This window comes from Falco rusticolus, chromosome 19 (assembly GCF_015220075.1).
Source record: "Falco rusticolus isolate bFalRus1 chromosome 19, bFalRus1.pri, whole genome shotgun sequence".
NCBI lineage: Eukaryota > Metazoa > Chordata > Aves > Falconiformes > Falconidae > Falco > Falco rusticolus.
In genome coordinates, this window is record NC_051205.1 from 541,869 (window position 1) to 556,506 (window position 14,638).

A 14,638-nucleotide genomic window follows, 5' to 3' on the forward strand; every position below is an offset into this window, starting at 1 on the left:
GTGGAGATGCCAACCTGCGAGGCGACGGGCACGTCTTGACCTTGCAGGTGCTGCATCAGCAGGGGCGCAGATGGCGTTTTGCCCAGGCACCCATTTCCAGCCTGGTGTGTTCCTTCGCTGTTCAGGAGATGCCGGCAGCTCCTCCAGTCTCTTCTGCCGTCAGCACTGTTGGAGCCCCCTGCCTCCTCTTGTGAGCCCTGTATCCCAGTTTGCAGCCCTCAGGGCTCCAGAAGCCTCTTTTGGGTAGAGACGCCTCTGGGCTGGCTTGCTGAGCGGAGCCCAGGGAACCGTGATGCCTTCAGCTCACCCCCGACAGACGTGCCTTCTCTCGGGGTCTGGATTTCAGAGGTGCCTTTGGTGCCCTCTCTACGTTTACACGTTGTTGTCTCCAGGAGCCTGCTGGTGGGGACGCTGATCTAGATGGGCTTCTCATCCCTCGTGCGGAATTTGCAGCCGCTGCACATTTGTGTGGCAGCCACCTGGGCACGGGGGATGGCTGCAATGAGCTTGTTTCTCGGCCGGGGCATGGGGGCCTCCAGAGCCTGAAGAAGTCCACTGGAGATCACCAGAGCGCCAGGATCAGATACAGGAGGCTGTGTTTAGGGAAAAGACCTGCACGCACCAGCAGATTTTTCCTCTAGATTGGTGGTTAGCAAGGCGGAAAGAAGCCGCAGCGCTGGTCTGGCACCTCCCAAACGCCGAGGAGCGATGGCTCCTCCCTTGGCAGCTGCTTTCTCCCCCCACCCTTTTGCCTTGTATATAAGGCCCCCTCGGAGCAGCCTCGGCACAGCACATCCCACTCCGGCGAGGCAGACAGCGAGCCGCACCTCCAGTCCCAGCACCTCTGCTCCAGGAGAGTGAACCAGAAGGCCGTCAGCATGGGTAAGAGATGCTCTGCAGCCTCCCGCAGCCCACAGCAGCTCCGAGCCTTGTGGCTCCATCCTGGACCGGGCTGCAGCCACTGCCTGGGGGCTGCGGACATCCCCCCTTGGACCCGAGTCCCCGCTGGGGACTGGCAGGTCTGTTCCGCTGCAGGGAGGAGAGGGTGGCACTGGAGTGTGGCACCTTGTCCGGCTGGGGCCGAAGGTTCTCTCTGTTCTGGGACGGCCCTGGTGGCGCTTCAGGGAGGATTCCTCTCCTGGGTCGGGGGGTCGTCAGTGCCATAAGCGGAGCAGGGGCCGGTCACAGAGGTCCCCGTTGAGAGCTGGGGTGGGAGAAGGTCCCTTGGGTGGGACAGAGGCTTCCGAGTAGGCACCGTCTGGGACGTGGACGTTTCTCATTTTATTCTTCTCCCCAACCCAGACAGATGCAGAGCTCAGTGCTACGAGTACCCCACCTGCCCGGAGGCTGTGAAAGGCAAGTCCTCTCGAGCGTGTCGTGCAGCGGGTGGTGTTTGGGAGAGAGCTCCCTGTTAGTGGAGACCCCCGTGAACGTGTGCCGAGTCCCCTCCCCCAAAGGGGCAGGACGGTACCTCCGTGGAGATCTTCTCCGCTGTGGTTGTTCTCGTGCCTCTGGGTCGGTAACGGAGCCAGGGTTGGGCAGTTGTCAGTGCGCAAGGAGGAAGGGATGGAATAGCTGCAGGTCGTTGCGTTCAGCTGCCTGTAGGAAGGTCTTGGCATCCAGAAAAGTGAGTTCAGTCTTCTCTGAGGGTCTGCTGAAGCTTTTCTTTTCCCGCCTGGCTGGTTCACGGCGTGCTTTAACACAAGCTTTCCTTCTACGCAGCTCCTAGAGAGGAGGTTGCCTACGTGACCTGCACCTACAGGGAAACCTGCGTGGAGCAGCCTGACTTCCTGGCCACCATTGACCTCAACCCCAGATCTCCCTGTTACTGCCAGGTACCCGTGTCCCTGCAGCGCTTGCCTGGGATGGTGCCCAGCTGCTGGCTCTGTGCTTCATGGTGCCTCGGCATTCGGGACCTTTCCTCCTTTTTGCTTGGGACTCCAGGTTGCTTGATAGCCACCCTGGGATGCCAGGCGTCTCTCTATGCCTGGCACCTTCTTGTCTTGGGCATTTTCTCTCCTGTCCACCGTTCCCTCCTGCTGCCTGGTCATGCCCTGCCAAGACCCATCTGGGAAACCCCTGGTGAGTTCTGTCACAACAGGTCTCTCTCTTGCTTCTCCGCGGTTGTACGTGTGAGAGAGGGCTGTTGTCTGCCTGCAAACTCACCTTCCTGCTGTCTTTGCGCTGTCCTGTGTGTGCCTGGCTGCGGTTGAGTCGTCTCCGGCTCGGTGTCCTGGGGACAGGTCGGCTCTGACTCACTTCCCAACTCACTTCCCGAGAGTCTTGGTGCTGCTAGTGAGCTCCTGAGCACGTGCTCTGGATCAGCCTGTGGGTGGCTGCTCGGCATGGGGAACGGTCTCCTCTCAGCGGCACGCCGTGCCCTAACGCGGAGCAGCGGCCAGTGCACGGAGCAGTGTTCTCGTCCCGGAGCTCTGCAGGCAGTGCCAGGCGCGCAGGTGGAGGCTGCCAAGCCAGAAGCATCTGCCAGCGTGAGGGTCCCCGTTTCTCCCTGCCTCCCTGTGCGAACCCTAACTCTGCCTTGGCTGCCTAGGTGATCCACCGCCTGCCCATGCCCAACCTCAAAGACGAGCTGCATTCCTCGGGGTGGAGCGCTGGCTGCGCCTGCTTTGACACTGCCACACCGAGGAGGAACAAGCTGATTCTTCCCTGTTTGATTTCCTCCCGCATTTACGTGGTGGATGTGGGTTCCCAGTGCCGGGCTCCCAAGCTGTGTAAGGTATGCCTCAGGTGACGCAAGGACAAGTTTCTGGGAAGGAGTTGGGAACTGGTGCTTCTGGGATAATACACAGGGAAGAAGGGTTCTGTCTTCATTTCCTCTTCTACCCCGGTTTTAGGGAGCTGGGTCACGTTTTGCGCTCGGCTCTCTCCTTTCCAGACCAAGGAAGGCTCTGCTCATCCTTGCGTCCCTCTCTCTCCGCCTGTTGCGTTCAGAGAGCCTAATCGTGGGCAGTCACGCCCCGCACCACACCTGCCGCCCCAGCAGTGCGGTGGACAGACAGGCTGTGATGGGTTCGGTGTTGCTGCATTCTCCTCTGCGCAGAGGGGCAGCTCAGGGGCTTCTGTGCTCCTCTGCAAGGAGGAGCAGCCCCTGGCAAGTGGGAGTCCTTGGAACGAAAGCTCCCGCAAGCATCGGAGGTTTGCAGGAGTCTCTGGTGGCCAAAGGCTCTGCCAGGGAGCGTGAAATGAGCCGAGCAGTCGCCGGCTGAGGTGTGTGTGTCTGTGTGACCTTTCCTCAGATGATTGAGCCGGTGGATGTCTTCTGGAAGTGCAACAAGGGATACCTCAGCGTAGTGCACAGCCTGCCTAATGGTGACATCCTGATTGCCAACATGGGAGACCCAGCTGGCAACGGGAAAGGTACTTTGCCCGGCGATGACTCCACAAGGAAACGGGCTGCTTTGGAAGCGGAGTACGCGATTGATCGTGCGTCCCCTTTTTGCGCCCCAGGTGGATTCATTGTGCTGGATGGAGAGACCTTTGAGCTGAAGGGGAACTGGGAGAATGAGTGTGAAGCCCCCCCGACTGGATACGACTTCTGGTACCAGCCGCGCCACAACGTTCTCATCAGCTCTGCCGGACTGGTCCCAAAACGCGCGGGACGTGGGTTTAATCCTGATGACTTGAAGAAAGGTGAGGGAATGCGGATGCAAGTGCTGAGCCAGAGCTCAGCGGGGTGGTGGGAGGCTGCCGGGGCCGTCAGCGCGAGAGCCGGAGCTGGAGAGGGGGGACAGGCAGACGTCCCCACGAACGGCCCGTCCTAGAGGCACGGCTGCAGGACGTGCAGCGCCTGTCCTTACCCCAGGCTGGTCCCTGCCCTCTCCCGCTGCTCCCTCAAGCGCGGCGGCTTCTCTGCAGGCTCTGGCTGGTCACTGCCGGGGCTGTCCCCGAGTGCGAGCATTTGGGGAGGGATTAGTCTCCACAGGTGGCCCCTCATCTTCTGACGTGGTCTTCCTTTTCCGCAGGGGTCTTTGGGCGCCGCCTGAACGTGTGGAACTTGTCCTGCCACACCCTCACCCAGTGCTTCGACCTGGGGGAGGACTCTCTGCCCCTGAGCGTGAAGTTCCTCCACAACCCCGATGCTGCCGAGGGATACGTCAGCTGTGCCCTGAGCGGCATTGTCTACCGCTTCTACAGTGCGAGGCAAGTGTTCTGCCAGCAGCTGGGGAGACCCGGCCGTGGGGAGCTTCAGGGCGACTGGGAAAGGCACCGAAGAAACGCGGGGTGGCGGGGAGAAAGGAGGAGGCGTGTGGAGAGGGCAGCGTGCGGAGCCAGCTCCGGACCCTTAGGCTGGGGGATTCATCTGAGCGAGGAGGCTCAGCCTTGCTGCTGCTGTTGGCCGGTGCCGCCCCAGCCGTGCCTGCTCGCCGTAGCTGGGCGCAGCGGCAGCTTTCCTCCGGCAGCTTTGCTGGCTGCGCAGGCGTGCGAGTGCCGGGCAGCGCTCTCGCCTGAGCAGCCCGGATCGCTCACGGTGCGGTGCCCATGTTCCTTGTGCAGAGAGACAACTGGGCCGTAGAGGAGGTGATTCGGATACCAGCCAAGGACGTGACAGGATGGATTATGCCCAAGATGCCAGGTCTGTGTGCCCCGAGGGGTGTTTATATTTTCCCTCCCAGAGCGCTGTGTCATGCAGCCCGGCAGAGACCCCTCACTGACCCGCGGCGCCGTGCCGCGCAAAGATGGCAGAAGGCTTGTCGGAGGGGGCAGGGGCTGCGCGCACCCCGAGGAGGCACCGCTGCCCCAGCTGCAGCCTGCGCGCTCGGGCGGCTCTCGTGCACCATAGGCACGACGTCCAGGGGTGGCAGGGAGAGGCGCGTTCTCTGTGGGCGCTGCCTTCTCTGGAGCTTTTTGTTTGTGTGCCCTAGCCTTCACGGTGGACCTCGTCATCTCGACGGATGACAAGTACCTGTACCTCAGCAACTGGCTGCACGGAGACATCCGCCAGTATGAGCTCTCCAAGACCTGCAAGCCCAGGCTGGTGGGGCAGGTAAGGCGGGAGCGGAAGGGCTGGCACCGCTGGGTTCCTTAGGAGGGTCTGGCGGTGGCCGCGTGACAAGGCCACGTGTCTCCCCCTGCCTCGCTTCCAGGTGTTTGTGGGAGGCAGCATCCTCAGAGGGGGACCCGTCACCGTGTGCAGAGACGAAGAGCTGAAGTGCCAGCCGGACCCCTTGGTGGTCAAGGTGAGCTCCGTGGCCTCTTTGCCCTCTGGTGTCCTTTGCGCTTGGGCTCTGCTCGGCAAATTCCCTGCCCGCGGGCTCTGGGGCAGGTCTCCGCTGCAGCGGCCCGTGTGCCCGCAGCTGCTGGCCGCTTGCCTGCGCTGGCAGGGGAGGCAGCCGCTCTGCTCCGCTGCGCTCCGCTCCCTGCTCCGGCTTGTGCTTGGCTGCTGCGGGAAAAGCCAGTAACGCCAGGGCTGTCTGTTGTGCCTGCAGTGCAAGAGAGTGTACGGCGGCCCCAGTAAAATGCAGCTCAGCGTGGACGGCAAGAGGCTGTACGTCACCAACTCCTTCTACAGCACGTGGGACAAGCAGTTCTACCCGAACTTGGTCAGGTGAGAAGCGCTGGGCAGGCGCGAGGCCTCTTTTGCACGGCCCCTGCGTTCCAAAGGGGAAAGGCGCCTCGCTGGGGGGGCTCTGAGGACACCTCTGTGACTGCAGGGGACGGGGCCTCCTAACGTGGTCCCCGCAGCTTCCTCGGGCGGGATCTCACGTGCGCCTGACCCCGGCGCCCCTGGCCGAGCGAGGTGCAGCAGCCGCCTGCGTGGAGCCGCAGTGCCCGGCCTGTGCTCGGGAGAGCCCGGGAGCGCTCCAGCCGGGAAGGCGGAGAGGATCCGCCCGTGGAGCCCCGGCAGCCAGGCCAGGCCGCTCTGGCAGCGCCTCCCCAGGTGTCCCCCCCAGAGGTTTTGGTCTGGCAGAGCGGGCGATGGTCTCTCTCCAGCGCAGAGCCAAGCTCCAGCCCGCCTGCCACGTCATTCCCGGCGGTTCGCCCGCGTCCATCGAGCATTCAGGGAAAAGATGTGAGCGCGGGCGTGTGGCCCCGCTGGAAGGGAGCCTCCGCGCCCTCCTCCCTGCGGAAGAGCAGATGTGAAGGAGCCGGCCTCCTCCTCCATACGGAACGGGGAGGTGCGGGCAGGAGCCCCGGAACAGGGCCCTGGCTTGCTTGCCTGTGACCGCTGCGCTCTTGTTCCCTCGCAGGGAAGGCTCCGTCATGCTGCAGATTGACGTGGACACTGAGAAGGGCGGCCTGTGCGTGAACAAGAACTTCCTGGTGGATTTTGGGAAGGAACTCAACGGGCCTTGCCTTGCCCATGACATCCGCTTCGCTTCCGGAGACTCCACCTCCGATATCTTGGCCTAGGCGCCCTGCGACAGGCTCCCTCCTCCTCTCTCTTCTGTGGTGCAGCCGTCAGGGAGCAGCGTAGGATCGTTGGGTTCGGGGGTCCCCCACGCCTTGCTGGAGTCTGGGTTTCTGCTGACAGGAGCTGCGGGAGCTCCGCGTCACCGCGCGGGGCTGGGTCAGGCAGAGCAGTGCACGGAGGCACAGGGCACGTGGTCAGCGCTGTTCCCAGTGCCGAGCGGTCCCCGGGCCCGAGGCGCGGAGCAGAGCCGGGGCAGCTGCTGCGGTACGGAGCTGTGCAGCGTGCGGTGCCTCAGAAGGAGGGGAAGCACCCACTTTGTCGGCGTTACTGTTCTTCAGCCAGGTCGTTCCTGGACACTCTTCCCGCGGCACGAGAGCCTCCTGGCTGGCTTCTCGGTGCTGGGGCCGCTCCGCGTCATCCCTCCAGGGCTGTCACGCGCTTGGGTTTGGAAAGAAGTGCCTGCTTCCTGACACCGGTTTGCTCCTGTCTTCTGCTTAAACATGAATAAAATTGTCCTTCGCATCAGCTACATCTTCATGCGTCTTGTTTCACCAAAGCCTTTCCAATTTATTTCAGGGGAAAATGCCCAGCAGTAGTTAATGATAAGATCAGGGTTTTGAAGATCCCTGAGACAGGGCACTGGTTTTGCAAGAGTGCCAGTTCGTCTTCCTGGAAGTCTCCAGTCGTGGCCGTCTTTGCTTGTTCTTCTCTCGTGTTCATTCTTGCAGGGACATGTTTCATAGGGCAACTTGCCAACCATTTGTTTTTTCTGCCACAAATGAACATCCCTTGTCAAGTAATGTAGTGTTGTGATCGCCCAAGCCAACCGTTTGGTTTTAGTAGGGCTTGCTTTACCACGCAATGAAGGTCTGAAAGAATACTTTTAGTAGCCACTCCAGTGAAATCCCTTGTGTTAAGTGGCTGGCACACTGCTGGAGAGAAGATTGCTTTCAGCTTGCTCAGTTCACACGGACAGCAGAGTCGTAACTCAGTTGAGAAAGGAAAGTTAGTGTTTTCACCCAAAGGACCTACAAAGTGACCTCAGTCCTTAAAAGTTCTTATTTGGCTGTTCTCTTTCACTGTTGTTTCACAAAAGCAAGATGTAGTTACCGGAGCTGTAAATCATCCTCCTGTTTATCGTGTGCTGCGTGAGAAGCCAAATCGCAGTCACACGGTTGTAAGCCCGTGTGCTACACGGGACAGCGACCGCCGTCCTCCAAGACCTGCTGCACACCCACGTGGCTTCACATGAACCCCACTCACCTTGAGCATCTTCACAAGGGTGCACTTTGCAGCCAAAGCCATAATTGGCTTGGAGTTTGCAAAAAATTAGAATGTAAAGAGGATCCTTCTAGCTGTTAGCCTGTTATGTGTTTACCTTGGAAGAATACAAACTCATTTACTTCCTTCACGGTTCTCTTGGGCAAACACGTTGCTACGCCTGTTGTGCACCCTGGGGTGCTGCTGTTCAGCATTCACGATCGCTTGAGCGTGGCACCGCGGTCTGGCCCCCAGCGTGCCTCGATGGAGGGTCTCCTCGGGGGCGTCCCTGCTGGTGAGGTGGATTTGGAAGGTGCCGCTCTCGCCGCCCCGCAGACCCTCCACAGCGAGGGTGTCTCGGCAGAGGTGCTGCCGCCTCTCCACGGGTGGGAGGGCGACCCCGGCCCGCAGGCACCCATCCCTGGCGCTCCCACCGCCCGCCCTGACTTGCAGGTGGCCGCGCAGCGAGCGAGGGCTCGGCCGGGGCTCGGGGCTGCATGGGGCCGTGAAGGTCAAGGGGCAGCGCTGCCGCGGTGACCCAGACCCTCGACCCCACCGACAGGCCCTGCTCTGCCCCCGCCGTGTCTCTGCCACTAGCAGCCAGCTCGTCCACCCCCCCAAGGGCTGTTTCCGGGTCCTGGGGCCCAATAGCCGCGTTCCAGGGAGCGGGGGCCGTTCCACGTGCTTGCGCGTGCGTTATCCCCGGGAACGTGGGATGCGGTGTGGCTGCGGCTGCCGCATTGCCCTGGTGTGGGAGGCGGTGAGTTGGGGTGGCTGGCCTTGGCTGCTCCGACTGTTCTCTCCAGCGGTTCTTGGGAGGACGTGCTTCTCCCTGGCACCAGCACCCTCAAGCCCTTTGCAGCTTCCAAGAGGTCGCAGAAAGTGCTTTGTGCTGGGGCACCAGCTCAGAGGAGGGTGGCACGTGATGAGGAGCTGAGAGCATCCTTAGCTGCGCTGCTCATTAATGCACCCAGTTAAGACGAGACTTGTAGCTACAGGACTGGGAACCGGCGTCCTGACAAAACCTGTGGCGGTGCAGCCGTTACGGAGTGCGCCGTTCTGCCCACTCCGTTCTGCCCCAGGTCTTCTTTTCAGATGAGCCTTCAGTTTTCCCTCTCCTTCTGGATAGCAACAGAGGCAAGAATTAATCCCAGCCTATATTAACTCTTAGCAGCAGAAGACCCCCACATTTGATCTCCTCACCTCTAGGCTGCAACAGATGGATTACTGCGATCTCCTAACCCTCCTGCGTGCTTTTTGCTGTGCTTTTGCAGCATTTGCTCATTTCAGCGTTGGAAGCTGGGCTCAATATGTGGAAGTTGGCTGAGCATGAATGTGACCGTTCTTTGCCTTAAGGGAGTTGCCGGGGAGATAAGGATGCAAACGTAACTTTCTGGTTGTTTCTTAAAGTATTTTGCATAGGAATCATGGCTATTGCAGAGAGTGGAAAGGGTATCGATTAGGTTTGTTTCACCATAGATAAAAATACTCTGTCCTGCGATAGAAGAGCAAACCACTGACACATATTCTGCCTTCACGTTCCTAGTAGATGAATAGAGACTGACCAGAAACTCATCCAGGGGAGCGTAAAATGAGTCCTCGGAGCGTAACCTGAAATGTTTAGTTAACTGCTCTGCTCGGCGTTTGTATTCCCAGTCTGCATTGTCCTTCTCCATCAGCGGAGAAAGTCAACCGTATCTGGGTTTTTATTTCATTTGTGTAAGCCTGGGGTCGGATCTGCAGTGCTCGCAGGGACCTTCAGGGAATGTGCTAATGCCTGTCTTTAGGCAGAGGCCATGGGAGAGGAGAAAGAGCAGGTCCTGCCTCGTCCGTCCTCCCCAGCTGCGTGGGGCTGCCACTCTCCCTGCACTCCTCTTGTGCCAGATGGAGCGATGTGCGGCTGCGGGAGAAAGGAGCTGTCTGGCAGAAAACCGCGCTGCCAGACAAGTGACTCACCTGCGCACTCAGGGCCCTTTGGTGGCCGCCTGAAGCCACTTGTCATTCCACGGTGTCTGAAATGACAACCTAAGGACGTGGCTTTTGGATGGGTTTGTGCAGTCGTAGCTGTGGGCTGTGCTGGGGAGGGGGCTGGCGCTGCTGCCGTGCTTGTGGCCAGACCTTCCTGCCCCCTCCCCAGTGAGTCCCACAGCAGCAGCAACCGCCGCGTTTGGAGGGAAGGGGTGGCCGGCCCCGCGGTGGGGCGAAGGCGGAGAGGCGCCTCGAGGGAGAAGCGCTGACGTGCCTCCAGCCAACCTTGCAGGCAGCACGTGGACGTGTGTTGTGATGCAACGTGAGTCGGGAAGCGAACGCCTTCCCTGGGGAAGGCGGGGAAGGTTGGAGAGTGCTCCTGTCGTCGGGGGAGTTCTTGCCTGGGCATCCAGAGCAGACTTGGTGTTCTTGGTGTGGCAGGGTCTTCTCCTGACACGTTTGTGTGCTGTGCCAGCCTGCGCCAGATTGCGCCACCTGGTCTTGCCCATTATCAAAATTACAGCGTGTTCTTCCCTATCAGGGTTGGGAGAGACGGTCGGGAGGAGGGGAGCAGTTGCCGCCTCCCGTGTGGGCTGTCCAGCGAAGCCCCTGATTGCTCCTCCATGTCACGGCTTCCCATCAGTGCCTGCCACAGGGAGCTGTTCCTGGGCCGATGAGCAGACCGCACCGACTGCGTTCGCTGCTAACCATCGCTGCTTGCTCGTCGGTGTGCTGAGCCTGCTCTTATCCTTCCTACTATCAGTTTTAATGAGAAAACTCTACACCCGCAGCTTGGTTTTGCGAGGGATGCCAAGACGTCCACCGAGGAAAGCCAAATAGGATGACCAGTGCACTTTGTTAATGAGCGGAAGACTAATGAAGTTTTTAATTAGCAGGTGTGCAGGGTGTGAGAAGAAGGTGCAGTGAGACATGCACATCGTGACAGCAGAAGCATTGCGCTAAAGGCACCAGCTGCGCGCTTGAAGGTTGCCACCTGAGGGAGCAGGAGCTTCTTGTGCTTTGCTGGCCCGGGTCGTGCTTCCCACCAGCCGGGCAGCCAGGGCGGCAGCACCTCGGGGACGCTGCCTGAACCTCTCTGTTGGGTTGGTTGGAGAAGGATGGGCAGCTGTGCCCAGCTCAGAGCAGTGGTGAGCAGAGAGGAGGGAGACGCCGTGTGGAGCTGCTCCGAGCTGTGGAGCTGCTCCCGGACCGAGGGCTTGCTGCCATGGTGTTAGGCAAACGCCAGGCAGCCCCCTCATTCCTGCAGGATCCCTGCTGGCCGCTCAGCCTCCAGCTCAGCTCAGGCTAGTGCGCGCTGTGTTCTGCTCTGCCTTTGGCCTGCCTCAGCTGCTGGACTTACAGGTCTCGTTGCTGGACCAGAGCTGCCGCTGCATCCTCCCGTCAGGCCTGGGTGTCCTTCGGTGAGCAGCATCCCCTGGTCCGTGTTCCCTGGAGCCTACGCTGAGGCCGTGCACCCTGTCAGCCTGGAAAATGAAGCGTCCGCTCTTTGTGGAATGAGTGAGCACCAGCCTGCATCAAAGGCTCCCATTATTCTCCTTTTCTGCTGCCTGAAACAAGGCCTTTGGCCAGCTGGTCCCACCTGCCTCTGGGCAGTGCTGCGAGCGCTGGGCGCTGGTGCCAGGCTGCTCCCGTGTCTGCCTGTTGCACGTTAAAAGCGCTGTTCTGGAAGCAGAGCGCCATTAATTACAGCCCTAGTGAGACAGGCTATCTCTTCTGATGAGGATCTCCTGAGGGCTGCTTAATGGCGCTGTCAGATGTGTCTGCATTCCTATGTGGAGCAATTACGTACCCCGTGTAATTTGCCACTGGTTGAGGCGTTCTTCCACAAGATACGATACTCATTCACGTTCCGTGGCGCTTGGTGTTTTCTTCCTGCTTTAGTTTGGCAGCTGGTGGCAGCCAGGGTGCTGGTGGTCTCAGGAGGGGACCCTTCTTCCAAAATTCTTCTCTGCAGCACCTCAGGCCCTTTAGGAGAGATCTCTGCTCTTCCCAGGGGTGTTTTGTGGCAGTTTTGTCCAGTTTGTATGTAATACAGCCGCACCGGTGCCAGGCCCTTTGTGGTGTCGGTGCCTGCTGTGGGGCTTTGGTATTCCTTGACCAGACTGGTGGGTGAGGGTACGTAGCTACTGGCCAGGCACTGTTTTGCTCTGCTGAGTTGCCCCGAGTCCTAAAGGTTTCCGATTTTCCCACAGGGTGGGCTGACGTCCCCCCGTGGAGATGCCAACCTGCGAGGCGACGGGCACGTCTTGACCTTGCAGGTGCTGCATCAGCAGGGGCGCAGATGGCGTTTGCCCAGGCACCCATTTCCAGCCTGGTGTGTTCCTTCGCTGTTCAGGAGATGCCGGCAGCTCCTCCAGTCTCTTCTGCCGTCAGCACTGTTGGAGCCCCCTGCCTCCTCTTGTGAGCCCTGTATCCCAGTTTGCAGCCCTCAGGGCTCCAGAAGCCTCTTTTGGGTAGAGCGCCTCTGGGCTGGCTTGCTGAGCGGAGCCCAGGGAACCCGTGATGCCTTCAGCTCACCCCCCGACAGACGTGCCTTCTCTCGGGGTCTGGATTTCAGAGGTGCCTTTGGTGCCCTCCTACGTTTACACGTTGTTGTCTCCAGGAGCCTGCTGGTGGGGACGCTGATCTAGATGGGCTTTCTCATCCCTCGTGCGGAATTTGCAGCCGCTGCACATTTGTGTGGCAGCCACCTGGGCACGGGGGATGGCTGCAATGAGCTTGTTTCTCGGCCGGGTGCATGGGGGGCCTCCAGAGCCTGAAGAAGTCCACTGGAGATCACCAGAGCGCCAGGATCAGATACAGAGGCTGTGTTTAGGGAAAAGACCTGCACGCACCAGCAGATTTTTCCTCTAGATTGGTGGTTAGCAAGGCGGAAAGAAGCCGCAGCGCTGGTCTGGCACCTCCCAAACGCCGAGGAGCGATGGCTCCTCCCTGGCAGCTGCTTTCTCCCCCCACCCTTTTGCCTTGTATATAAGGCCCCCTCGGAGCAGCCTCGGCACAGCACATCCCACTCCGGCGAGGCAGACAGCGAGCCGCACCTCCAGTCCCAGCACCTCTGCTCCAGGAGAGTGAACCAGAAGGGCCGGCAGCATGGGTAAGAGATGCTCTGCAGCCTCCCGCAGCCCACAGCAGCTCCGAGCCTTGTGGCTCCATCCTGGACCGGGCTGCAGCCACTGCCTGGGGGCTGCGGGACATCCCCCCTTGGACCCGAGTCCCCGCTGGGGACTGGCAGGTCTGTTCCGCTGCAGGGAGGAGAGGGGTGGCACTGGAGTGTGGGCACCTTGTCCGGCTGGGGCCGAAGGTTCTCTCTGTTCTGGGACGGCCCTGGTGGCGCTCAGGGAGGATTCCTCTCCTGGGTCGGGGGGTCGTCAGTGCCATAAGCGGAGCAGGGGCCGGTCACAGAGGTCCCCGTTGAGAGCTGGGGTGGGAGAAGGTCCCTTGGGTGGGACAGAGGCTTCCGAGTAGGCACCGTCTGGGACGTGGGACGTTTCTCATTTTATTCTTCTCCCCCAACCCAGACAGATGCAGAGCTCAGTGCTACGAGTACCCCACCTGCCCGGAGGCTGTGAAAGGCAAGTCCTCTCGAGCGTGTCGTGCAGCGGGTGGTGTTTGGGAGAGAGCTCCCTGTTAGTGGAGACCCCCGTGAACGTGTGCCGAGTCCCCTCCCCCAAAGGGGCAGGACGGTACCTCCGTGGAGATCTTCTCCGCTGTGGTTGTTCTCGTGCCTCTGGGTCGGTAACGGAGCCAGGGTTGGGCAAGTTGTCAGTGCGCAAGGAGGAAGGGATGGAATAGCTGCAGGTCGTTGCGTTCAGCTGCCTGTAGGAAGGTCTTGGCATCCAGAAAAGTGAGTTCAGTCTTCTCTGAGGGTCTGCTGAAGCTTTTCTTTTCCCGCCTGGCTGGTTCACGGCGTGCTTTAACACAAGCTTTCCTTCTACGCAGCTCCTAGAGAGGAGGTTGCCTACGTGACCTGCACCTACAGGGAAACCTGCGTGGAGCAGCCTGACTTCCTGGCCACCATTGACCTCAACCCCAGATCTCCCTGTTACTGCCAGGTACCCGTGTCCCTGCAGCGCTTGCCTGGGATGGTGCCCAGCTGCTGGCTCTGTGCTTCATGGTGCCTCGGCATTCGGGACCTTTCCTCCTTTTTGCTTGGGACTCCAGGTTGCTTGATAGCCACCCTGGGATGCCAGGCGTCTCTCTATGCCTGGCACCTTCTTGTCTTGGGCATTTTTCTCTCCTGTCCACCGTTCCCTCCTGCTGCCTGGTCATGCCCTGCCAAGACCCATCTGGGAAACCCCTGGTGAGTTCTGTCACAACAGGTCTCTCTCTTGCTTCTCCGCGGTTGTACGTGTGAGAGAGGGCTGTTGTCTGCCTGCAAACTCACCTTCCTGCTGTCTTTGCGCTGTCCTGTGTGTGCCTGGCTGCGGTTGAGTCGTCTCCGGCTCGGTGTCCTGGGGACAGGTTGGCTCTGACTCACTTCCCAACTCACTTCCCGAGAGTCTTGGTGCTGCTAGTGAGCTCCTGAGCACGTGCTCTGGATCAGCCTGTGGGTGGCTGCTCGGCATGGGGAACGGTCTCCTCTCAGCGGCACGCCGTGCCCTAACGCGGAGCAGCGGCCAGTGCACGGAGCAGTGTTCTCGTCCCGGAGCTCTGCAGGCAGTGCCAGGCGCGCAGGTGGAGGCTGCCAAGCCAGAAGCATCTGCCAGCGTGAGGGTCCCCGTTTCTCCCTGCCTCCCTGTGCGAACCCTAACTCTGCCTTGGCTGCCTAGGTGATCCACCGCCTGCCCATGCCCAACCTCAAAGACGAGCTGCATTCCTCGGGGTGGAGCGCTGGCTGCGCCTGCTTTGACACTGCCACACCGAGGAAGGAACAAGCTGATTCTTCCCTGTTTGATTTCCTCCCGCATTTACGTGGTGGATGTGGGTTCCCAGTGCCGGGCTCCCAAGCTGTTGTAAGGTATGCCTCAGGTGACGCAAGGACAAGTTTCTGGGAAGGAGTTGGGAACTGGTGCTTCT

The 14,638-nt window shown here is 60.4% G+C and overlaps 1 protein-coding gene across 1 annotated transcript; it reads left to right on the top strand.

The window, feature by feature from the left end:
* Positions 1–324: 324 nt before the first annotated feature.
* On the top strand, positions 325–6,453 carry LOC119159253 (methanethiol oxidase-like). The gene is made up of 12 exons (XM_037411920.1): positions 325–882; positions 1,303–1,356; positions 1,723–1,835; positions 2,552–2,737; positions 3,258–3,378; positions 3,469–3,651; positions 3,984–4,165; positions 4,516–4,594; positions 4,884–5,005; positions 5,106–5,198; positions 5,448–5,566; positions 6,210–6,453. The coding sequence occupies exons 1-12, from the start codon at positions 879–881 to the stop codon at positions 6,370–6,372; spliced, it is 1,419 nt and encodes a 472-aa protein (XP_037267817.1). The 5' UTR covers positions 325–878; the 3' UTR covers positions 6,373–6,453.
* The last annotated feature ends 8,185 nt before the right edge of the window (positions 6,454–14,638 follow it).